Source organism: Callorhinus ursinus, unplaced genomic scaffold (genome assembly GCF_003265705.2).
Source record: "Callorhinus ursinus isolate GAN/ISIS: 27379988/994484 unplaced genomic scaffold, GSC_fseal_2.0 scaffold24, whole genome shotgun sequence".
Lineage (NCBI taxonomy): Eukaryota > Metazoa > Chordata > Mammalia > Carnivora > Otariidae > Callorhinus > Callorhinus ursinus.
This window is the reverse complement of record NW_027397086.1, coordinates 8,341,996-8,366,675: the sequence shown is the minus strand read 5'-3', so window position 1 is coordinate 8,366,675 and position 24,680 is coordinate 8,341,996. Positions and strand designations below refer to the sequence as shown.

Sequence of the window (24,680 nt, the reverse complement as noted above, 5' to 3'; positions counted from 1 at the left end):
ATTTAAAAAGTATGTATGAATGCTCAAGTCCCACACCAGATACACCAAATCAGAATATATCCGGGGATGGGACCCAGGATTGTATACTTTTAAAAACCCCATAAATAATTCTGATGCAGATCATCACTTGGGAATCACTGCATCAAACGCTGGAATTATTAACTCCCTTGCGCTGATGCCAGGCTACTCAAGCAAAGGTCTGATACTCTTCGGCAGGAGAATATCTACAATATGATGATTTAAGTCATAAAAGAATTGCACCTCTCATTACAAATTAATAAAACAGATCATCCATTGTGGGTGACCTTGGTAAGGGCGTTCTGTTCCTGAGGAAAGAATCTACTGTATGCACCCACAAAAATTCACATCTCTAAGCCTATAAAATCAAGGAAAGACCTTTGACAATTGTGATTTTACTAGAGTAAATGACACCCAAGAGAGGCCTTTTGGCAGTTAAGTCAGTATGTTGTCCTTTTATTAATCTAAACACTGCTTTAACATTTAAACTAGAGGGCAGTAAGGATGAAATGAGAGCATAAAATTGAAATCACTTTCTATACTAGTGTTATTCAAATGTCAGATGTTAGTAGCAACTGTAGATGTATGACTGTCATAAACCACAAATCAGTATGATTCCTGAGAGAAAAAACACATTAAATCAGGAATACACAGTGTGAGAACCTAGTCGGTCACTTGAGGATGATAAATGATCTCTGTAATTTGGTTGCTTAGCCAAAAACATAATGTTTGAGGAACCAGGGTTTCATTTCTATTGTTGCCCTTAAGGGCACAAAATCAAGCACTATAACTATCAAGGAGATAGTGTCCAAGCCTCGTTAGTGGAGATAAGTGAGTTCATTTGAACATATTTCCATCAGCAATTACCTGTTATTTCAAACTAAGCAGTCTGCCAAAAAAATTTTTTTCTGTCTGTACTGTTTTCACTCTTGGGCTATAAAACCAGCAAAATAGCTTTGGCTTTCAAATTTTGATGTTTTACTTTTATAGAAGCCAATGCACTTTTCTAGTTCCAAGTATTTGGGCTTTTCTCAAGATCGAGCCAGCAGTCCCTACTCTTGTAACATGCAGAAACTTTTAAGGATTCAGCCTACTTTCCACCTCTCAGTACCTGTAACCACGCACAAGTCTATAAGACAATGCAACCACATTTCTATTTTTTTTTAAAGATTTTATTTATTCATGAGAGACGGGGGGGTGGGGTGGGCAGAGGGAGAAGCAGGCTCCCAAGGAGCAGGGAGCCCGATGCAGGACTCAATCCCAGGACCCTGGGATCATGACCTGAGCCGAAGGCAGACGCTTAACCATCTGAGCCACCTAGGCGCCCATAACCACATTTCTAAGTATCTTGGGGTTTTTCTGTCTTCTCCACCAAAACAAAACACACAAAAAAATCACACCTCCTAAATGCAGAGTGGGGCAAGTACCTCAACTCTTCACTCTCTTGTCCTGAAGGCAACATTATAGGCCATCTTCAGATTAAAGGTCATAATCTAATCACAACAGGGAATAAAATAAAAATAACAATGGGAAATTGAAAAACCAACTTTTTATGTACTTTTATATAATTTTCCCTTTTAAGATGGGAAATTCATTTGAATTAGACTTCTTTAGTCTACATTCATTATCCTAAGAGTCAAGTTTATCAAACTATTTCCTTATGCTCTATTTTGTGTTACTGACACCTTCACATATGTTTATTCTTAACAGGTAGTATCACAGATGCAAACAATGCAGAAGGAAAACAAAGTTTCCTTTCAACTCTTAGAAGCATTCTGCATTCCTGGAGCCTCTAGACAAGGTAACATCTATTCTAGAAAGCCTCTGTCTCATACAAAGGCATGTAATGTCTAGATGGCTGCTTGCTACTTACCTTAAAACATGAAGCTCGATACAGTAGTTGCACAACATGACCAATACTTGTTTTTGATGCCTGAGGAAATCTTGGTTCTAGTCTTTGCACAACAAAAAGTACCAGTACTTTCCTTGAGAGAGCAGAGCCATCTTCTAATGCTAGCAACACCAGCTTCAAGGCCTCTTCTTGCATAGCTAGAAGTGAGAAACATGAATTCACAATAAATGAGAAACCCTGCAGATCATGTCTGTCAGACTTCTTTGGGTATTAGGTTCATGGTGGTCCATTATCCACAGTCTGTATTTCATCAGCACAAAAAGAGGACACCATACATACAAATATACAGTTTACTTAAAAAGCAATCAAACAAAATGTAATTTCTACTAAACAACTATTTAGAACATAAGTCAAGAGAACTTAAAACATACCTCCTGCAAGTATTTAATAATCAAATAGATAACAATGTTACATTGCAAAGAAAAAAATCCTCATTTACAAAATACATGGAGATACTCTGATATATTAAATACATATAAAAGAACATAGTAGCCTTATGGTAAATGGTAATTTTTCTTTAATGCTTGAGACTGTTACTTTGCCTGACAACAATTTTGTACATGATTTTAAAGTGATATTAGCCTGTGGATACAATACCTAAAGAAGGTATTAATTTATGTTGTTTTTCCAGCCAGGGATGTATATAGTATAATCTGAATCTAATTATGAGCGAGTATCAGACAAACTCAAATTAAGGAACTTTTTATAAAATAACTGCCTGTAGGGGCACCTGGGTGGCTCAGCTGGTTAAGCATCTGCCTTTGGCTCAGGTCATGATCCCAGGTCCTCGGATTGAGCCCCACATTGGGCTCCTGGCTCAGTGGGGAGCCTGCTTCTCCCTCTCCCCCATGCTTATGCATGCGTGCTCTCTCTAATAAATAAATAAAATCTTTAAAAAAAAATAACTGCCTGTATTCTTGAAGAATAACATCAAAGAAGGGCTGAAGAACGGTTCCAGATAAAAGAAGACTAAAAAGAAATGACAAATAAATAGAATAAGTGATCTTGGACTGGACTGTATTCTGAAAGAAAATAAATTCCATTAAAGACATTTTTGGAATAATTGACAAAATCGGAATATGAACTAGATTTTAGTATGGTATGTAGGTTAAATTTTCTTGAGTTTGATGAACGTACTGTTGTTACATAAGATGGTATCCTTGTTTTTTGGAAATACATTGAAGTATAAAGGGATAACGGGGCACTGAAATATGCAACCTGTTCTCAAATGGTTCAGAAAAGAGGAAAAGGGCAAATAACATAACAAATGTAACAAAATATTAAAAACTAGTAATTGCGGATAAAGGGTATACAGGAATTCTCTACATCGTTCTTGCAACTTTTGGGTAAATCAGAAATTATTTTAAAATTAAAAGGTAAAAGCGCATTGGTTCTCAATTAAAACAGTGGGACTTCAAAACTGAGAGCACATCTAGAATGTGGATTAAAAATCAAACCCTAAAAAAAAAATAAAAAATAAAAATAAAAATAAAACCCTTTTACAAGTGAGGCACTGAGGTCAAGGTTCACAACTAGATAGCAACAAAACTGTACTTGCACCAAGGACTTTTTTAAAAAATTGAGGTAGACTTTATATAAAATTTACCCTTTTAGAGAATACAATTCACATGAACCACCACCAGGTCTATCTAGGAAACCTACAGCCATTACGCAGTCAGCTCCCATAGCCTCTACCCCCAGCCTCTGGCAACCACTAGCTTGCAGTCTGATTCTATGGATTCACCTTTGTGGATACTTCAAATACATGGAATCATAGAATATGTGACCTTTTTTCTGGCTTCTTTCACTTAACATAATATTATTAAAGTTCACCTACACTGTAGCATATGTCAATTTCAATCCTTTTTTAATTTCTATGCTGACTTTATATAGAAATGAAAATATTTTATATATTTCAACCTTTACGTGGCTGAATAATATTCTATTTATGGACAAAGCACATCTGGTTATCCATTCATCAGCTGATGCACGTGTGGATTGCTTCCACCTTTGGACCATTGTGATGAATGCTGCTGTGAACACTGGCGTACAAGCATTAGCTTGAAATCCCTGTTCAGTTCTTTGGGATATATACACAAGGAGTGGGACTGCTGGGTCATACGGTAACTCTGACTTTATGAGGAACTGACAAATCGTTTTACAGAGGCTGCACCGTTCTGCTTCCCAAGTTTCACCCACATCCTTAACAACTTTCCATTTTTTAGATTACGGCAAACCTAGCTGGTGTGAAGGGGTATCTCACTGTGATTTTGATTTGCAGTTCCTTAGTGACTAATGACGCTGAGAATCTTTCCAAGCTTTTTGGCCATCTGTGTACCTTCTTTGGAGAAATGTATATTCATGCCCTTGGTTCATTTTTTTACATTGTGTTGTCTTTTTGTTGTTGAGTGGTAGAACAAAGGATATTTGATACTTAGTCTAGTGCTTCTTGGGTCAAGTAAATAAATATGAAGAAATATCCAAAAACAGCATTTTTTTAAAATACATATAGATGTGGATTTTTAAAATTATTTTTCAACTTAACTTTGTATTATGGTAAATTTTCAACATACATAAAAGTAGAGATCATATGAACCCGTAAGATAGCTGTTGCCAGTTCTTACCCACTTTTCTAGTTTGCTTTGGCTGGAGTGTTTTGATGTAAATCCCACACAACATAGCATTTCACCCTTAAATAATTCATTATGTATTTCTAACATGTAAGGACTTCCAAAAAAATTGTATACCATTATCACATTTTAAAAAAAGTAATATATACCCTTACTATCATCTAATATCCAGTTCGCGTTGAATTTTTTCCCATGGTCTCAAAAATTTCTTCTTAGAGTTGGCTTTAGTAAGTACCCAAATAAAGTCCATATTGCTTTTGGTTAATATGCCTCTCAACTTAAAAAAAAAAAAATCTATACTAGCTACCCACTACCCTTCACTCACCCATTTAGGAGAAAATTCAGGTTTTCTCTGATTTCTTTAAAGAAACAATCATTTTTCTAAACAATTCCCGATTTCTAAACAATTCTAAACATTCTTGATTTGGCTAATTTTGTACTTAAAAGTATTTCTAAATATGTTCATTTATCCTCCTTATTTCATGTAAACTATAGGCTTGATTATAATGAGTTTTTATTTTTTGAGGTTTTGTTTTTTTCTGCCAAGCAAACTTGTTATTCTGTATATTACGTAAGGTGATACTTAAGGTCTAGATGTCTCACTTTTAGTAATGTTAGTGGGTTTGGTAATGATCAGTGGGTTCAGGCCTCAGGCATCTATAGTTAATTTTCTCAGCAACCTTACATCTAATGGTTTTAACAGCTACTAATAATTCTTGTGTAGACCCACTAATTCATTTGTGGTTGCAAATGTGTGATTTTTCTACTTTTGACACTTTTTTTCTAAATTTATTAGCTGGAATTTTGCTAAAAGAGGAAGTTACTCTCAACACCCTGAGAAACTGTCCTTGAAAAGTTTGTAAAGGCAAGGCAGAAAAAACATGCTTGATTTTTATTCTACTCTTTTGCAATTTCTAGAATAATGTGTTGGCATTAATAGGAACTGCCAAAGATAACCAATTAATTTTTCCTATACCATCATTACAAAATCATGGATTTTCATATATTTTATGTTTCAATCCATTACCATCATTATTCATTTTGGTGTTTGAACTGTGCCACTCATTTCCAGTGGAAGCCCTTTCAAATTTACTTCTAATTATGACAAGATGCCAATGATCTCTGATAGCTTTTTTGCTTTCTAGCCCAAGAATTCCCAGGTTTAACTTGTACTTGCTATCCTAGAACTGGAATATGGCATTATCTAAAGACTAAAGAGCCCTGCTTCTTTTTAATGGGCAATGATATTTATTAAGAGTCATAATCTGGGTGCTATGGCTATTCATTGTTTCTAAGTCCTTTTGAATGGACAGATCGAGGGAATACACATTTTTAGAGACAGAAAAGTAAACGAGCCTGTACTTACATTGACAATTCAAATTTAAAACTAAAGGGTTTTTACATAAATTCTTTGATTTCATATTTTTTAAAAAAGATTTTATTTGAGAGAGAACAGAGCAAGAGTGATAGAGAGAGCACAAGAGAGGGGGTGGAGGACCAGAGGGAGGAGAAGCAGGCTCCCTAAGGAGCAGGGAGCCTGACACGGGGCTCGATCCCAGGACACTGGGGTCATGACCTGAGCCGAAGGCAGACGCCCAACTGACTGAGCCACCCAGGCACCCTGATTTCATACTTGTATCTTTTCCTTTAAATGCTGAAAATCTTGGTTCCTGATGGCATTAACATAATTACTTACTTTAATTACTTACTTGCTTTATCCTACCGTGTGCCTGAATATACCCTAGGATTATATATCCCACTGGGGATATAAAAATCAAAACACTGTGTTCCAAAGTCACCTGTAATAATTCATTCCTGATGAATATGCTACCAACTTAATGTAGTTTTAGCTTTTTTATTTTCAGGTATTGTTGTGTCTTATTCTTTTTAATTAAACTTTTAAAATTTATTTTTACTAAAAATTGTTTTATAATTACATAGAACTTTTACATGGGTCCCAAGTATAAAACAAGGTACATTCAACAAGGTCTAGTTCTGTCATGTCTGCTTTCTCTTGGTGCTTCCTTCCTCTATATAAGTTTATTACTTTTAAATATCTCCTACTGTTGTTTCTTTTGGAAAATATAAACAAAAGTAGACAATGGTTTTATCTCTCTCCCTTTCTTAGATAAAAAATATTATAATAAGCACACTATTCTGCACTTTGTTCTTGTTTTTAAAGATTTTATGTATTTGACAGAGAGAGTGAGAGAGCACAAGCAGGGGGAGCAGCAAAGGGAGAGAGAGAAACAGGCTCCCCGCTGAGCAGGGAGTCTGATGCGGGGCTTGATCCCAGGACTGTGGGATCATGACCTTAGCCAAAGGCAGATGCTTAACCAACTGAGCCACCCAGGTGCACCTGTGTTTTCTTTTCTTTTGTTTCTTTTCCTTCCTTTTTTTTTTAAGTAAGCTCTACACACAACATGGGGCTTGAACTCATGACCCTGAGACCAGGAGTCCCATGCTCTACTAACGGAGCCAGTCACGTGCCCCTTTTGTTTTTTTTGTTTTTTTTAAATGTATAGAGATCACACCCTAGCAGAACATACACATCTTCCTCATTCCTTTCGACAGATACCTGTTTATTAAACAAGTCTCTTCTTCATAGACATTCAGGTTGCTTCCAGATGTTTGCTGTTACAAATAGTGCTTTGTAACTATGCATTCTGGGGGCATCTGGCTGGCTTAGTCAGAAAAGCATGCAACTCTTGACCTCAGGGCTGTGAATCTGAGCCCCATGCTGGGTGCAGAAATTACTTAAATAAAAACTTAAAAAAAAAAACAAAACAAAACTATGCATTCTGTATTTTTTGCTGTATCTTTGGGATAGATTTGTAGAAATGGAACTGTTAGGCCAAAGAACAAGTGCATAGGTGATTTTGGTAGATATTGCGGAATATCCCTCTTTAAAATGTCTACCACTTAGTACTCCCATTGTTATTGGATGAAAGTACCTGTTTTCCCACAGCCCTGACAACAAAATATACTGTCAAACTTTTGATTTTTGCCAATCTGATACATGAGAAATGGTCAATATAATTTTCGTGAATATTTCTCTTGATATGAGAAACACTAAGTATGTTTTATATGTTTGAGGGCCATTTACATTACTTTTTCTCGTGCATTTTCTGTTTATATCTTTTGCCAATTTTTCAATTGGGTGGTTGGTATCTTTCTCTGAGTTTTTAGAAGTACCTTACATATTAGTTATATTAGTCCTTTGAGATAGAATACATTTTTCTAAGTTTGTAATTTTTTTACTGTGCTATTTTCTGTGATGCAATTAAAAAAATATTTAGTCATATATCAGTCTTTTCTATTACTGCTTCTGCATTTGGAGTAAAAAAAAGTGTTTCCTATACTAAGTTATAGAGGAATTCACTCTTGTATTCTTTATGAGTTGTATGATCTATTTTTTAATAACAAATATTTATGACCTACTTGGAATTTAAGTAGTTATGGTGTATAAGAAATATATCCAATTTTATCTTTTTCCACGTCTATTCAGTTGTCCCAATGTCACTTATTTAAAAAGTTTCCTTCACACACATTCACACACAAAATTCTACCTGACTATAGTTCTAAATCAGAAAGGTAAAATAATAAAGCTCTAAAAGTAACAGAGAAGTGTACTTCATTCATAACCTTGTTATAGGTAAAGATTTTTTAAATAGAATTTGGATGGTAATAACTATGAAGGCCTCAACCCCAGTGATTATTTTTTTGTGTGCAATTTCTGTTTTCCAAGTCTTAAAGACAATTTAAAAATTTTTTTTATTAAAAAAATACTTTTCCTTTACTTACTACCTGTATAATCTCAGGCCTCTAATTTGGTTCTTTAAATTGTAAAAGCGGATCTGTGTCACTTCTTTTGAAGGCTGCTAAAGATTAAATGAGAAATTTATTCTAAAATGTTACAGTACTATCACATAGATTATGATTACAAAAACTGGTTTATCTTTAATTATGTCAAGATTTGTGTGTATAACTAAAGATGGGTTGAGTCTGGGGATTCTCAGCTAACTCCAGAAATTGGCATCCTCTTGCCCTGATAGCCAGTAAGAGAGACAAGATAGTGATCTATCCTACCTGGCCCTAGAAACTGGCATCCTCGAGCCCTGACAGCAGCCCACAGGTTGGCAGACAATTGCTGGGGATTCTGGTGCTGTAGTATTAGTTCTGTTACAGTTCTTTCTCCAAGTGAACGGGCTGCTCGCATGGCTCTCACACGACCTTCTTCCTCCACCAGTTGACAGTTTACAAGTGTCACCAGTTTCCTTTGCATTGGACGGCTCAGTGCACTCTGGTTCAAACTAGCTACACCTTTAAGAGAAAGGAAACAAAGTATTTTCTATTAAATAAGACAAGCTACTTTTCATTACCCATACTTAACTATGAAGCCATAATTTGTAATGAGTCCTTCCACTGTTTTAACAACAAGAGTATTCTGAATCTGTTTATTACTATTCTGTGGTAACAGGAGTCTAATTTGCAGTTATTTCAAATTTTATTTAGGTATCCTGTTCTCTGGGTTGCATGTGTCTCTCAAGAGAGTACTTCGGGTTTATTTAGTATTTTTCATCCAGTTAATTAATGAAATGTTTAATCAAAATGATTAATAACAGCTCTAATTTTATTGTATACATGATATTTAGAAATACAACTTAATGGCAAGCTCTTAGATCATAGTCCCTTTCCCTGACTCACGGATATGCTCCAGCAATTCTTTCCTCTCTCCCACATCATTACTTATTCCCCTTCTATTTGACTGCTTCCATCAGCGTACAATAAAAACAAGCATGCTGTTATTTCATCCATCTTAAAAATAAATATATCTTTTTATTCATCCCTCTTTGCCTACCGGCTCTGCCCCATTTCTTTCTTCCCCTGTGTGGCAAATTCTCTAATATTGTCTATATTGGCTATCTCCAAATTTCTTGCTTCACAGTCTTTAAAACCTACTCCAATCAAGTTGTTGCTACTATCACTTCATCAAAACTGCCCATCACGACAATTACCTCTACTCTGCTAAGTCAATGGTCAATTCTCGGTCCTTAACTTACTTCACCTTTCAACAGCCCTGAACACAGATGACCACTCCTAATTCCTTTAAACACTTTCTTTACACTCCACCCTCCTGCTTTTCTTCTTTCCTTTTATTCCAGGTCTTCTTTTCTGATTTCATTTCTTCTTCCTGACTTCTTAATGTTAAAGGGCCTCAGGACTCAGTTTTCCTTCTCTATCTACATTTATCACGTACCTGATCTTAGCCAACCTTATTAATTGCTGTAAATACTACCCATATGTTAATGACTCCCAAACGTACAATTTCTATACCTCATTCCTTAACATATATCCATTGGTTACACAATAGCATCCAAATGAAGATTTGACTCCTCAAACATAATATGACTAAAACTGAACTCCTGATCTTCCCATCTAAACTTGATCTACCTTCAGTATTTCTTGTCTAGGTTGATGGCAATCTCTTCTTCCAGGTGCTCAGACCCCAAAACCCAGGAGTCATCTTTGATTCTGCTCTTTCTCTCATACCCTATGTGCAATAATTTAGGAAATCCTCTTGACTCTATCTTCAAAATATACCCACACCATTCACTTCTTACTACCTCTACTGCTACTCTTGGCCCATTAGCCTATAAGCCAATACCCTGCTCCTACCCTTACCCTTCTACACTGCATTCTCAACAGAGCAACTAGAGAGATCCTTTAAACAATAGTCATATTGTGTCACTCCTCTGCTTAAAACCCTAGAGTGACTCCCCAATTTCACTTGGAGTAAAAGCTCAAATCTTTAAAATGGCTTGCAAGTCTGCACATTATCTGGTCTTACCACTTCCTTCATCTATGTCCTTCTGCTCCCCCCCTAACTCACACTGCTTCAGACACACTCCTATTATTTTCTTTGAAGATACTAGGCATGCCTTGGGGATTTTGCTATTGCCTCTCTGGAACTTTTTTTTTTTTTTTTAAGAGTTATTTATTTATTTGAGAGAGAAAGACTATGAGGGAGAGAGAATCCCAAGCGGACTCTTTGCTGAGCACAGAGCCTGACACGGGGCTCGATCCCAGGACCCTGAGATCATGAACTGAACCGAAACCAAGAGTCAGACACCTAACTGACTGTGCTACCCAGGTGGCTCGGTCCTTATTGCCTCTCTGGCACACTCTTTTCCCAGGAACCTACATGGCTAACTATCTCACCTCTTTCATCTCAAGTTCAGAAGCTACCTTCTTAATGAGTCCTACACTAACCAACTTCTGTAAAATTGCAACCTGCCCTTGTCCCCTCACCCTGACATCTCTGATCCCTCTAAATGTATTATTATACTTTCATAACAATCAATTGTAACATACTATATAATTTTTTATTACACTTGTTTACTATACTTTCTCCCTTTTCTAAAACTTAAGTGCTATAAGGGCAAGCATTTTACTCATGTATGCCAAATACCAAAATCGTGCCCAGCACTGAGTACATGCTTGTTAGATATCTGTTCAGTAAACGAACAACTGAATGAATGAGGTATATAAACTAAGTTTCTCAAGGAAATCACTATGTCCTCAATATTCAACAGTGCAAAGCACAGAGCAGATATAAAATAAATACTTGATTGATTCATCTATGATGCATGGGTCACTGGGTATGCGGTGATGAACAAAATAGAATTCCGTTTCTGTCACAACACTTAAAATAATTTATTGCACTTATATGCCTATCTCCCCCAATAGACTGAGATCTGTGAAGGCAGGGACCCTAACCACTATTAAATGCTCAATAAAATTGAATGATTGGATGAATACATGAAATTGTCTTTGTAGGACTTATTAAAATTAATATGCTGCTACAGCACTATTATTTTAATGAATACGAACTGTAGAAATCTCAATATGTAGTGTCTGACGAATTCTTAAAATAGTAACAATATTGGTTATTTTCAGTTTCCAAGAATTGTCCAAACTTTTAAAACTTAAATTAGGGGCGCCTGGGTGGCTCAGTCGGTTAAGCATCTGCCTTCGGCTCAGGTCATGATCCCGCAGTCCTGGGATTGAGCCCCACATCAAGCTCTCTGTTCAGCAGGGAGCCTGCTTCTCCCTCTCCCTGCTGCTCTACTTATTTGTGCTCTCTCTCTCTGTCAAATAAATAAATATCTTTAAAAAATTAAAAAAATAAATCTCAAAATTTAACAGGGTATATTACCAAATCCTGCTCACCAGTAAAAAGACTTTTTATGAACTTACCTTTACCTCCACTTAGTGGTTTCAAGTAGAGTGCCAAATCCTCAACACATTTCTTTGCAACCTCATAGTGTTTGTTCTCACCTAAATTACTTAACTTTATTGACTGATGATCTGGTACCTAAAAACAAAGAAAAATCGAGGAAAGACATTCATCCAGCTCATGGAACTGTTATTTATATATTTGATAATAATCTTAGTGAGTATAAAAATTATAATACAGAGACAATACATCAAAGTAGTTTAAGTAAAATTAAAGCCGAACACCTAGTCAAACTGCTTTCCAAGAACCAAGGTTACTATACTTAATAGCAGGGGCTCGGTGTATTAATAAATGGAGAAAGCAGCAGGTAGTTAATAATACTGTCAATGTTAATTTCTTAAGCTTGATAACTATGCTATAATTTTGACAGATATTAACATTAGGGGAAGTTGCAGGAAGTTATACAGGTTCTCTGTACATTATTTTTTTGCAACTTTAAAAAAGGTATTTCAAGATAACTAGAAAAAAAAGTACTTAACACCTTCTCACTATATAATTTACTTATTATATTTATTGATAATGGTCTGTCCCCTTTTTGTAGAATAGAAACACCACAAGACACAGTATTTTTTTTTTTTTTTTAAGTAGGCTCCATGCCCAGCATGGAGCTCAATGTGAAGCCTGAACTCATGACCCTGAGATCAAGACATGAGCTGAGGTCAAAAGTCAGACACTCAACTGAGTGAGCCACCCAGAAGCCCCAAGACCTTAATGAAAGGTCAAAACTTGGGCATAAACTGCAGCTTTGCCACCTCCATGAGTGATCTTGAGTAAATCACTTAACTGCTCCAACTCATGGTTTTCCTATTTGAAAAATGGAGATGAAAATCCTTATTTCATACTGCCACCATGAAAATTCAATTTAATCCAACAAATATTTGTATTTATTAAGTATATTAGGGTGTTCAGTCAGTTGTCTGCCTTTGGCTCAACTCATGATTCCAGGGTCCTGGGATTGAGCCCTGCGTCTGGCTCCCTGCTCAAGTGGGGAGCCTGCTTCTCCCTCTCTCTGCCCTTCCCCCCCACTCGTGTGCTCACTCTCTCGCTCTGCTCTCCCTCAAATAAATAAATAAAATCTTTAAAAAATATATTTGTATTTATGGAGTACTTAACATGTTCCAAACACCGTTTTGGGCATTAGGCAATTATCAGTGAGCAAAACAGACAAAATTTTTTGCCCCTGGAGAGCTTACATGCTCGTGAAGAGAGAGGATGGAGCCAATAAATCAAAAAACATAATAAATAAATAGGTAGTATGATAGAAAGTGATCAGTAAAAACTACACAGCAAGGATAAGGGGGATTGGGAGTGCTGGAGAGGGGCTGCAATTTTAACAGGTGTGGTCAGGATAGGTTTCCTTGGGAATCATGACATTTGAATAAAGACTTGAAAGAGGAGAGGTAATAAACATTCTAGGCAAAGATAACAGTCGCTACCAAATCCCTCAGGTGGGAACATGTTTGGCATATTTAACAATTGGCTAGGAAGCAATATAGCTTAAGCAGAAAGAATGACGTCAGTAGTAGCAGGTGGGGCTTTAAAGGTAACAGAAATCACACTGTATAAGCCTGTAGGCTATTAAGCCTGATTGAGAGGACATTTATAAATGACAAAACATAATACCTGACCTATATAGCAGACGCTAAATAAATGGCAGGTAGCTAGTATTATTACAGTCTATAGTATTTATGGATCTAAGATGCCACTGTTTGCAAAAGGCACTATTATTTTATGTGCCATTAAGAAAAACTGCTGCCAATTATGACATACTATTGATTATAGATACATCTCGATTTCACAGTGTCTAACTGGATTATGAACATTGAAAATATGTTTTAAAAGAAAAACTTCAAATATCAAGGTACTAAAAGAATGGAATATTTTTAATTCACTGAATTTTCTAAGAAGTGATTAAACAGAAAAGTCCTTTCTTGCTTTAATATATAGTGCATGATGTACAGAATTTTATCTTCTTCCTTACCTGTAAAATGGGGATAATAACTATCTGAAGAGCTATGGAAAGAATTAGTAATAATAGTTGTTGAATACTTACTATCATACCTAACAAAGTAAGCCTTTATTAAATGGAAATTATTATAAGTCTAGGGTCTTGGTCTGATTTCAGTAAAATGATTATAAACAAGAAATATTAATTTTATAACACATGAGCATAAAAAACTGTGAAGAATTTGGTACTGATACTCTGGAAATTGGTTCATTCCTAAATAGACCTTATTTTCTCATTTGTAATATCATCCTAAAAGTCAAGTGAAGTTAAAAAAAACTCCAAAACCTCCATTTGAGGGTCCCAGTTGATTGGTATCTAGCCAAAGCTTTAATTATATTTCTTTTCATATCACCTAATGAACACGCTTATTTAAAAATGTTCCTTATCCACCAAAATAAATTATAAACATAAATTTTGACCATAGCACTGAACACAAACACATAACTATAATGGAATTTGTGGTTTTGCATAAGAATTTATGATATTATCTAAAGAAAATTTTTGCAGAATACAATCATGACATCAGATATACTGAATATTTTTGAGGTCTCAAGTATCACTAGACACACTTTGTACCCCTTAATGAACAAAGGTCTATAATTATTACATATACCAAATTAGTAAAATCTTGAAAGCTTACCTGGGCTCCAACTAACTGGAGAAGTGCAAAGTTGACAGGAAGCACATCAATGTCTGTGTTGATGGCAGTCTGGTCAAAAGGACAAGCTTTTCGGTGAAGTTTATTCAAGCAGGTCTTGCAAACAGTGTGTGAACAACCTAAACTGATGGGTTTGTGCACATTCTCATCAAATTCATTATAGCAGATTGGACAGGACAGAAATTCTGTCCATTGAGCTGCCTGCACAGGCATTGTGGAAGCTGGATGCTCGGGTTAGCAGTCTAGCAGATCATTATTTTGCTGTGTAGTGTTTTGTAAGCTGGAAATGGACAAAAGTAAGAATTAACCACATAATATTCATCATTCACCTTTTAAGAGCTAACTGTTTAAGTCAACCATCACAGATTCAAAACCTAAAATACTCTGAATAATTTTATATGCTTTGGATGTCTTTTTCTTTAATTTGCTGACTTTGTTAAATTTCTGAAATTTTGTCCAGAAACAATATCTGTATAGTGTCCTTTTCAACGAAACATATTTATATTGGTTGCTCAAAGAATAGTTGACTATCAAAGCTTTTATGTATTTTTCTTGATGACCACATCAAATAAGTAGATTAACTTTCCATGTTTCATTTTTAGGAACACAAATTACTTTGGATTGCTTAGGTTTTTTGGATAGCTACTACCCCCAAATATATTAAGAAATGGTCTAAGAGTTATTGGACTTTGAAAACTATTGATCCAAAGAATATCATAGTGAGTCAAGTGTGAAGAAACAGCCACCTGAAATGACCAAGTCAGATAAGGATATGTTCAACTTGGCAGCTTCACAAAAGAGGAAATGTCTGGTCAAGATTTGACTAAGAGCCTAACAAAGGTACTGAAAATCAAAGTATGTGAGATGATGATGACAGAGCAGTTTGTCCAAAAATTTAAAAAAAAATGCTAACCTTAAAATACAGAAATACAGTGCCAAAGTTAAAAAAAAATTATCTTACAAATCTAGAATGTGGTTCCCTACAATACTTTTGACAAAACATATCTTTTAGTGAGAGAGGTATACAGATACATAACCCCAAACTGTCAGGTCCAATGAGCAAGATATGGAAGAAGCAATATTCTCACCTAATAATTCTAAACAGAAAAAAACACAAAATATAAATTTTTATCTTTACATATGATTAAAAGGCACATGGAAAAAAAAGACAGAATTCTTTTTCCTAAGATTAAAATGTTTATTCCATGATTTGTGATAAAATATTTGGTATCAAAACTATACTGCATTCTAAAATCTTTAGATACCTAACTTGAACACTCTATATTTCACAAATGTTTCCTATTTTCCAATTCAAAACTTACATAAGTCTGACAAAGGTTCTCTGGTGAACAGATATCTAGGTATTTAGGGCAATTAAATAGCCACTACTTTATTTCATAAGAATGTTTACCAACCCAAATATCTTAGTTCCACAGAAATCAGATGTTTAAAACTATAGTCAGATTCAAGACAGAAAAGTATATAACTGATTCTCCAATATCCCCACATCCAAATGAAGAATTCTGTTAGCCTTTATTTTGCTTTTATGTTCACAAAAGCTAAGGTTTCAAAAAATATCTTGGTAAATGAATCACAGGGCTTGTTATATAAAAAGCTCCCTGTACAAATTTCTCCTTAAACAGTTCTAATGTAAAGTATCTAATATCTTTATTTTTAAACTAGCCAAATCTTGCAAGTTATACTTATTTTATACCTTTTACCCTTATATTGCCACATCTATTAATGCCATCAATCTTAAACCCAGTTAGTCTGCTTCCAACTTTAGAGATGAGCACTGAACAGGTGAACACATCACTTCTTGAAGCTATTTTACATTTGAAATGTTCAGTTTTCTAGGCTGTAGAATTATACAAGGAAAAGGCTTCTGAGGGAGAAGGCATTTTATATTAAATCTACTCAGAGCCCTAATTTATTTAATAACCTGAACCAATAAAATATTTATCAAAACAAGACACTGCATCTATTTTTTCATAATGGCCACCTGTTTGGAAATGCTAATTTTGTGGGTTAGGGTATCACACTGTGTAACAGGAAACTAGTAGGAAACACTTTTTCCTTATTTCGTTTTCCAAGATCACCCTGAAATGCTTTACATTAGTAAATGAGTCAGGGGTGGGAGAAGCCATTTAAGTTTGAACTAAACATAAAAATGCTATCTTTCATATTTTCTTTCCCATGTTAGTTTTCAAGTATTTCAAACTACTCCAGAATATACTTAATAGTTTTATGTTATAATATCTCACATGTGTTTCTAGGTCTACAAACACCAGATGCTGTAATATAATTAATACTGAGAACTTTGATTTCTAATAGAAACTGAATACCTTAAAAAAAAAAAAAAAAAGAAAAATTCTGCCAAAATTGGTCAGTAATTCTGCCAAATTCTCCTGCTATGTGTCAGAGTCTAACTTTCTGACAGGAAAAGTATGTACTAAATTCTCCTTATATAATAAGTCATAGGAAAAGTTTTTTTTAAATGTTTTTCTTCAGTACCATTATCAATAAATTTTAGATTCCTCAATTAAGATAAAGACAAAATAAAATTTTATCTAAAACACAGAAGCAGCTTATATAGTCCACCGAAATTTTTAATTCGGGATGGCAAAAATGACTTTAATTTCTTCCTTTTTTTGACTTTCATTTCTTTAAAAAAGGCACTTCGTAAATATTTACCTAGGAAGTATTTTTATAACCAAAAATGATACATAGCCTATTGTCTTTATTAATTCCATAGTAACTTACTTGACTCTATGGAATTCTAATTGCTAATAACACTTAGAATTAATAGTCAAGTATCAAACCTGAAAATACTCCCAAAACATCTCAAACTGAGATAAAATGGATTAAAAAGCCAAAACTCAAAACAAACAAAAAGCCCACAACTCTAAATACATAGAGACTATTTAAGAAAAACATTCTAATTAAATTACTTGTATTAACTAAGTAACTTTCAATTACTAGTCAGTAAAATTGAAGAATAACAAGATAAAGCAGAGAAGAAACACTACATTATAGGTGCGACCTTAAAGATTTTCCTCAAGTAATTTTCCAGGCTATAAGTCCCTTGTTATGAATACTAACTTGTAAAATAGAAAAAGTAATTAATAGACATCTCTGATATGATGCAAATTATGCATTGCTTTATTAGGAGCAAACTGCATACCAGCTAAGTACTCTCAGTTTTTGTTATTAGTCCACCATGAGATTATGCAGCCAGTTCTGTACTATGCCACCTGATTTTAAAGTGCCAGAATAAAGTTTATGCTTCTTTCACTATTGTATAATAAAAAATATCTAGTATTTTACAATTCTCTTCATAAAAATCTAGACATTAGGGCTCAAGTCTGTTAATTAAGACATTCATTGTTTGTTTAATTATTATTATTTTCTAAGATTTTATTTATTTGATAGAGAGAGACAGCGAGAGCAGGAACACAAGCAGGGGGAGTGGGAGAGGGAGAAGCAGGCTTCCTGCTCCCGATGTGGGACTCGATCCCCGAACCCTGAGATCATGACCTGAGCCGAAGGCAGACGCTTAACGACTGAGCCACCCAGGCGCCCAAGACATCCATTGTTTTCATTTTAGTTCACCCATGTGAGGAATTTAAGCTCCTGAAATGAAAAGTACTGAAAAGCACTTCTCAGTTCAGAAACCTTACAAATAATTAGTTTTAGACTTCAAAAGTTATATTTAAAGCATCAGGTACAACTGAGACCTTAGCCTATAAAACAGCAAACAAAACCAATGGAAATAATCTGCAAACTCTAAAACTCGGCACTAAAACATACTGAAGGGACTGGAGGAAAGAGAATTGAAGTACAGTTTTAAAAGACTGCTATTATAAGTGACTTTAGTATAAGTTAGGAAAGATACAGGACTCAAGTTTTTTCTTAAATCCACCCTGAGCCTGAACTCAGTTTTTTAATCAGTATAAGATTTAATTTCCCATGTCTTCTAGTGTAACACTAATGGGATAATTTTCTATTTTAATTAGCATATCCAATAAAGTTTTGCTTTGGTGATGACAAGACATGAACAATATTTATTTTTGAGACAGAACTTACTCACTTCTGCCTATCAAATAATGGCCACTGGATAACTTTATTCTTCATATTACCAAAGTCCTTAGCTTTTTGATTATTCTGATTGCAAGATGATACTGTCAGGAAGTTTTTGGTTTTCATGTGCCTACTTTTATTCAGGTAATTTATTTCTCAGAAGAGCAGTGCTGTTTTAAACAGTGCTGTCTAATAAAAACATGATGTGAGCCACAAGTAATTTAAAGTTTTCTAGTATTCATATTAAAAAAGGGAAAACAGATATTAATTTTAATAATAGAATTTAACCCAATTTATCCAAAATATCACTTCAATATGTAATCAATATAAAAAATTAAGGTAGCTTAAATTTTTTTGTTGCACTAAGTCTCTGAAATCTGATGTGTATTTTATTTTACATTGATACTACATCTCAATTCACACTAGCCACATTTCAAGTGCTCAATTGCCACATGTGGCTATTGGCTTGTATTGGACAGTGCAACTCCAGAGTACTTAAAATTATGAAGTAATAATCAAAACTAACTTTTATTAAGAATTTGAGGTGAAAGTCACAACCACACTTAAGTTTTCATAAAACTAGAAAACCTGAGAAATATAAAGATGTAACTTACAACAGTTACGAGACTGGATGCAAAACATTACTTCTGATTTTCAGCTCACTTTATTTTACCACGTTTCCTTTTTCCATAACTAGAAAGTGAAACTTCAATGCAGTCCAACCAAAACAACAAGTGCTTATTATAATAAGGCCTTGTTATAAGTTTATTTAGCATTCTTAGATACTGCATATAGCTTCGAAGTTTCATTTCTGAACACAAAATTTTGTGTTAAAAGAATGCTTCCCCCCCAAAAGAATTTTTGTTAGCTTTTTCAGACTGGAAGATATAGCAAATTACAAAAGCAGAAAGTGAATTAATGAAAACATACGAACAATTAATGAAAACATATGAACAAAGGACATAAGTCTTATATGTCAAGTCAACACAACAGTAATAACAGATCAGGAGTAACTCAAGGGATCCACTAATGAACAGAACTGCAACTAAATCTTCAAAGAATAGGAGGCAATTTGAATTTTAACATCTGCTTTTTCTAACTATGTTTGGAATATACGCTTAACATTTTGTCCTTCTAGCAATTTTCCAAACTCTAAAATTTGGAAAACATGAATCTCCAAATTAACAAAAATAGCAGTACTAAAAAATCTGACAGGATTTAATGGCCTCTATTCCTTCAAAAACTAATGTGGAATGAACACAGGAAAAGGATGTTATAACAGTGGTGTTGCTTTTTAGATAAATGGCAAAATTCATGAACTTTTCTTAATGTTTGAAAAGCCTTAACTAAATTTGTGTATTTAACTAGAAAAAGGCCACAGAGGGTAACTAAAACATGTTTCTTCGCTTTTGGGTGAAATTCTATCAGTGTAGTGTAGCAACGTTTGCATTCTCGGGTTAATCAAAAGTTCCTATTGGAACTTAATAGTTAGAATAATACAAAAATGGAAAAAAGATTACTTAAGCACTTGTAATAAAAAGTCGTTCTACTCACAGCGGTTTGGGGGGAGAGTTGGAATTAAAAAGGGGCCCAGGTAAGGAGAGAGTAGGAATTAAAAGAAGGGAACCTAGGTGGTTATTTAAAAATAAAACAGGCTGGGAATCACGAGATTAGATCTACTTCATGTCAGTGATTACTTGAGACTATTTTGGTGTCAAGGTTCTACCTTGCCGGTATCTTAAACTCCTCTGTGATTAGAAGGATGGAAATGACAGCTACTCTCATGTTCTCCCTTCCTGAAAGCTAAGCGCAGAGAAAAGTAGAGCTGCTTCTGAGAAACAAAGATGCTTTCTACCATTCTTCTAAGATGGTGGAAGAGTCTCCTTAAGAGGTTTCCCCAAGAAAGAAAAATGAAAGAGGGAAAGAAAGCCACAGCAGAATTCCCTGGCCGTGTTTCATGCCATTGCTCCGTCACATCCACTGTGCAACCACTCTGGTCCGGCCATCTCGTTCCCAGGAGGTTAAGCCCTCCCAGGGCATTGTTTGGCCGCGGTCCCTATTTACCACTCAGATCGCCTCCACCATCCCTGCTCTGAGATCTCGGGAAGCTCCAGGACAGAAAGCCGAAAAGCTAGGAGACGGCTTGGTTTCGAGGACCTCCTCCAAAACCCCTCTTGCCAACTGGTGTAGAAAAGAGAGAGAAAACCCTGGCCTCCGCTTGGGTGGGTTCCTTAGGGGTCAGAGGCTTCCCCTCCGCCGGTGTCGAAGGGAGGTGGCCATTTGCGCCGGGCGGTCGGTATTGAAAAAGCCCTACCAGAGAGGGGCCTCCGCAGGCCCCGGTCTCCGGGCCCGGTCCAAGCGTCAGGTGCGGCCCTCAGTTCCCAACCCTCAGGGCACCGGCGACGACAGCACACAGGCCCCGGGCTGAGGCCGGTCTCCCGCCCGACCGCCGAGGACTTAGGGACCCGAGCTAGGGCCCGAGCCGCATCGTGCCCGCCCCCGCCCTACCTGTGGGGGCCCGGGCGGGGTCGCTAAGGGCCGCTCCCGGGAGCCCCGCGACGGCGCGGCTCGGCGACGGAGGCGCCTCGTCTCGCCGGGGCAGAGCTCGGCGGCGGTTTCACGACCTCAAACTCCATCGGGAGCTATAGGGACAGCCCCGTTGGCGGCGGCGGAGGCCGCGACGGGGCCTCCTCCTCCTCCCTCCGCCTCCGCCTCCTCCTCCTCCTCTCCACGGAGGCGGTCCTGGAGGGATCCCGACCTAGCTCTCGCGAGAAGATACTCCCCCTTTCACGCGAGATCACGCAGGACTGGGAGTAAAGGAGGTGGAAGGAGAGTAGTAGCCCCCGCCACCTGGACTGCGCATCAGCTTCCCTCTGGTCGAGTCTAACCACCACTGTCACGTGACTGGGGAGCCCCGGAGCACTGTGGGAGGTTGCTGTTAGGAGGCTTAGGCAAGCCGAAAGGGTTGATGGGAAACTCCCCGCACCTTCATCGGCGTCTTGAGCCAGCCTCCTAGACAGTGATGTGAGGCAGTGTCTGACTCTCCTTGTGAAAAAAGTGGTCTCCATTGAGCATAATCTGATACATCTGTATTATATTCTATGCACTGTCCCGTAATAAACACTGACCCATTCCCTCAATCCCTCCACATATTTGCCAAGCAACCTCCCTATTTAAAAAAATAAAAAGAAAAGCATTTGCTTGGCAGGCACTAACACAAATCTCTTTATTAAAAAGAAAACTGAACTCCTTAGACGGTGGCAAGGATCAAAATTCAATTAATATCTCAAATATTTGTTGAATGAGGGGCACCTGGCTGGCTCAGTCGTTAAGCATCTGCCTTCGGCTCAGGTCATGATCCCAGGGTCCTGGGATCGAGCCCGGCATCGGGCTCCCTGCTTAGCGGGAAGCCTTCTCTCTCCCCCACACCCCCTGCTTGTGTTCCCTCTCTCACTGTGTCTCTCTCTGTCAAATAAAGTCTTTAAAAAAATTTTGTTGAATGATTTTTCACAGCAAACTGTAAAGCAGAAATTACTATGTTTTTATATATGAAGAAACAGCCTGGTAAGAAATAAGGGAATAAGCATTTACGAAGTGCTTACCATGTGCCAGGTCCTGTGTTAGGTAATAAAAATTTCATTTCTACTATAGATTTTAGTTTTATTTCATTCATCAAAATAATCCTAAAAGGCAGATACTACGTACTCTGTTACTGAGAAACTGAAAAACACAGATTAAGAAAATGGCCATGAGTTGTAATTAAACTCAAGGCACTTTCCAATGTGAAACCAGAAGTCCAACAAAGGCATGTATGAAAGCAAATCCACTATGAATTAAAAACCATATGAACAAGTAGTTTATAAACTGTAAAGACGTATATATATATATATATACACACACACACAAATATATATGTATCTACTGGACAGTGTATATGACAGTCTGCTAAGATTTTTCAAAGGTGGCCTGACCATCACAGTTAAAATTACAATCCCAATTTCCATTCCCTGGCACTCCCTATCTGCATTTTATTTTCTCCAACTTTGTTTTCAAAATCTCATATACACTGATTTTACTTGTTTGCTGTTTTTCTCCTTCCACTAGAACACAAGTTTCATGAGAGCAGGGATTTTGGTCTGCATATCTAACTTCTAATACTACGTAAAGACTCAGTAAATACTTCTTGAATGAATGGTCAGAAGAAATAGTTTTCTTCTTTAAAATTCAGAGATGTAGACAAAACACAAAGTTCTCCATTCCCATCTCCAGTTTATTATTTTTTTTTATGTAAAGATATAGAATAGTTACATCCAAGGAAAAACAGCACGGGTTTTCTCTTATACCAAAGTAACAACTACCTTTCCAAGATCCTTTATACATAAATGCAGTAAATGAAGAGGCTGAACTCAAACATGTTGCATTTTTCCCCATCATATCAGAAACACAAACAACTAAAAGTGAATGTTTTAAATGAATAAATTCAACACTTTACTTTGCCATACCTGCATTTTTAAAAAGATTCCATTTTCCCAGAACTGTTTATATACATCATGCAAACAGAAACTGTCCCAGGAATGTTCTGAGATCACTCTGTGCTACTGGACAGGAATAAATAAAAATAAATAACAACCATCACTTGCACAGAACAACCCTTCCCCCCAAGCAAATATCTCAAAGTGCTTACAAAAAATGTCACAAGAATCTTACAAGGCACACATAAAACTTAAACAAAGTTCAACCATAATTTTTTTCAAACATCAAGGATAGTAGATACCAATTCCTAAAAAAACAGTTTATTACTATTCTTTTACCCTTCCCTCCCTTCACCATCCCTTCCCCACAAAATTTCATCCTAGGAAACAAAAATAAGGAAAGTACTTCAAGCACAAACTATTTCTGAAAGGGAAATGTTTTCATACCTGGAAGTGGCCAATCATAGGTCAAATGGGAAAGAAAATTAAATGCTGCACTATCATGTTCTCCAGTGGAAGAAAAACACTACTTTAGAAAAATTCTGTCTCCAAAGTAGCACTCAAATAGCAACATTCATAGAGACACAAAACTCTCCTCTCTTGCTTTCCTCTCTGTTCTTGGAAACTCAGGGAGATTTAAGTATAAAATCATTGAATTTTGGACCTGGAAATGATCTTACAAATTACCAAGTTCAAAGCTACTGTTTTACACATGAATTTAAGAAAAACTGATAGAGAGGTGACCTGTCCAATGTCACTAACAAGTGACATGGGGAGGGAGGGGGTTATGAAGTTGGTTTCCTTATCAAAGATGAGAGGTGGATTCCTTAAAGTGTCTCCCAGAGTTAAAATTCTATGGAGAATATGTTTTTCACAAAAGTATCACAAAAAGGATATTTAACATTTATAACTATCAACATGTGATCAATCACAAAATTCTTATAAATGGTACAAAGTATATTACATTTTAAAATGTCGAAGGGCTTCAGAACCTAAGTATAACAGAAATTCTACATAAAGCTGAGGTGAGTAGAGGAGGAATAGAACTTGAAAGTGAGATGCATCCAGTCAGCCTTCTTTAACTAAAAGTAGTTCCTGCATTTTAGAGTATGATTTGCCCTGCAATAGATTTTAATCTTTGCTTTGACAACAAAGTTTTGTGTTATTTGTACACAGGGATAGCAGAGAGCAAGGGCTCATAACACAAACAGAATTACTCTCACTAAAATAACCATACAGTCATGGTTTTGCTTTTGGCACATTTCTGGAAATACAGAATAAAACTCTAGGGATGGTTAGGGTTTTTGTCAACATGTGGTAAATGAAAATTGCTTAATGTAAATGAAAAAAGTTAATAATTAAGAGAACACTAATAGCCAACCATATTTAAACTGTTCATCTAGTGGCAGCAAGATAGTATTTATTGCCAATTCAAAGTAAAAAAGGGAATGAACTATTGATACACACAACAACGTGGATGAATCCAATGGCATTCTGTGTGGTGAAAAAAATCATCTCACAAGGGAACATACTACAAGATTCCACTCACGTCATTCCAAAAAAGGCAAAATTATAGCAATAGCAACTGTTGCCAGGATTTAA

General features: G+C 36.2%; 1 protein-coding gene across 4 annotated transcripts in view; it reads right to left on the bottom strand.

Moving 5' to 3' along the window:
• The window catches only part of RC3H2 (ring finger and CCCH-type domains 2), a 49,328-nt gene extending 27,939 nt beyond the window's left edge, over nucleotides 1–21,389 (bottom strand). For 2 of the 4 annotated variants that reach the window (XM_025887970.2, XM_025887971.2), the window contains exons 1-5: nucleotides 21,115–21,388; nucleotides 14,509–14,806; nucleotides 11,821–11,938; nucleotides 8,650–8,883; nucleotides 1,892–2,067 (exon numbers count right to left, since the gene is read on the bottom strand). In XM_025887970.2, coding sequence (XP_025743755.1) covers nucleotides 1,892–2,067; nucleotides 8,650–8,883; nucleotides 11,821–11,938; nucleotides 14,509–14,739 — 759 coding nt within the window. In that variant the 5' untranslated portion in view covers nucleotides 14,740–14,806; nucleotides 21,115–21,388. Of the gene's footprint in view, nucleotides 1–1,891; nucleotides 2,068–8,649; nucleotides 8,884–11,820; nucleotides 11,939–14,508; nucleotides 14,807–21,114 lie in introns of all 4 variants that reach the window. The other 2 variants (XM_025887968.2, XM_025887967.2) reach the window with 2 other exon arrangements.
• Nucleotides 21,390–24,680: the final 3,291 nt, after the last annotated feature.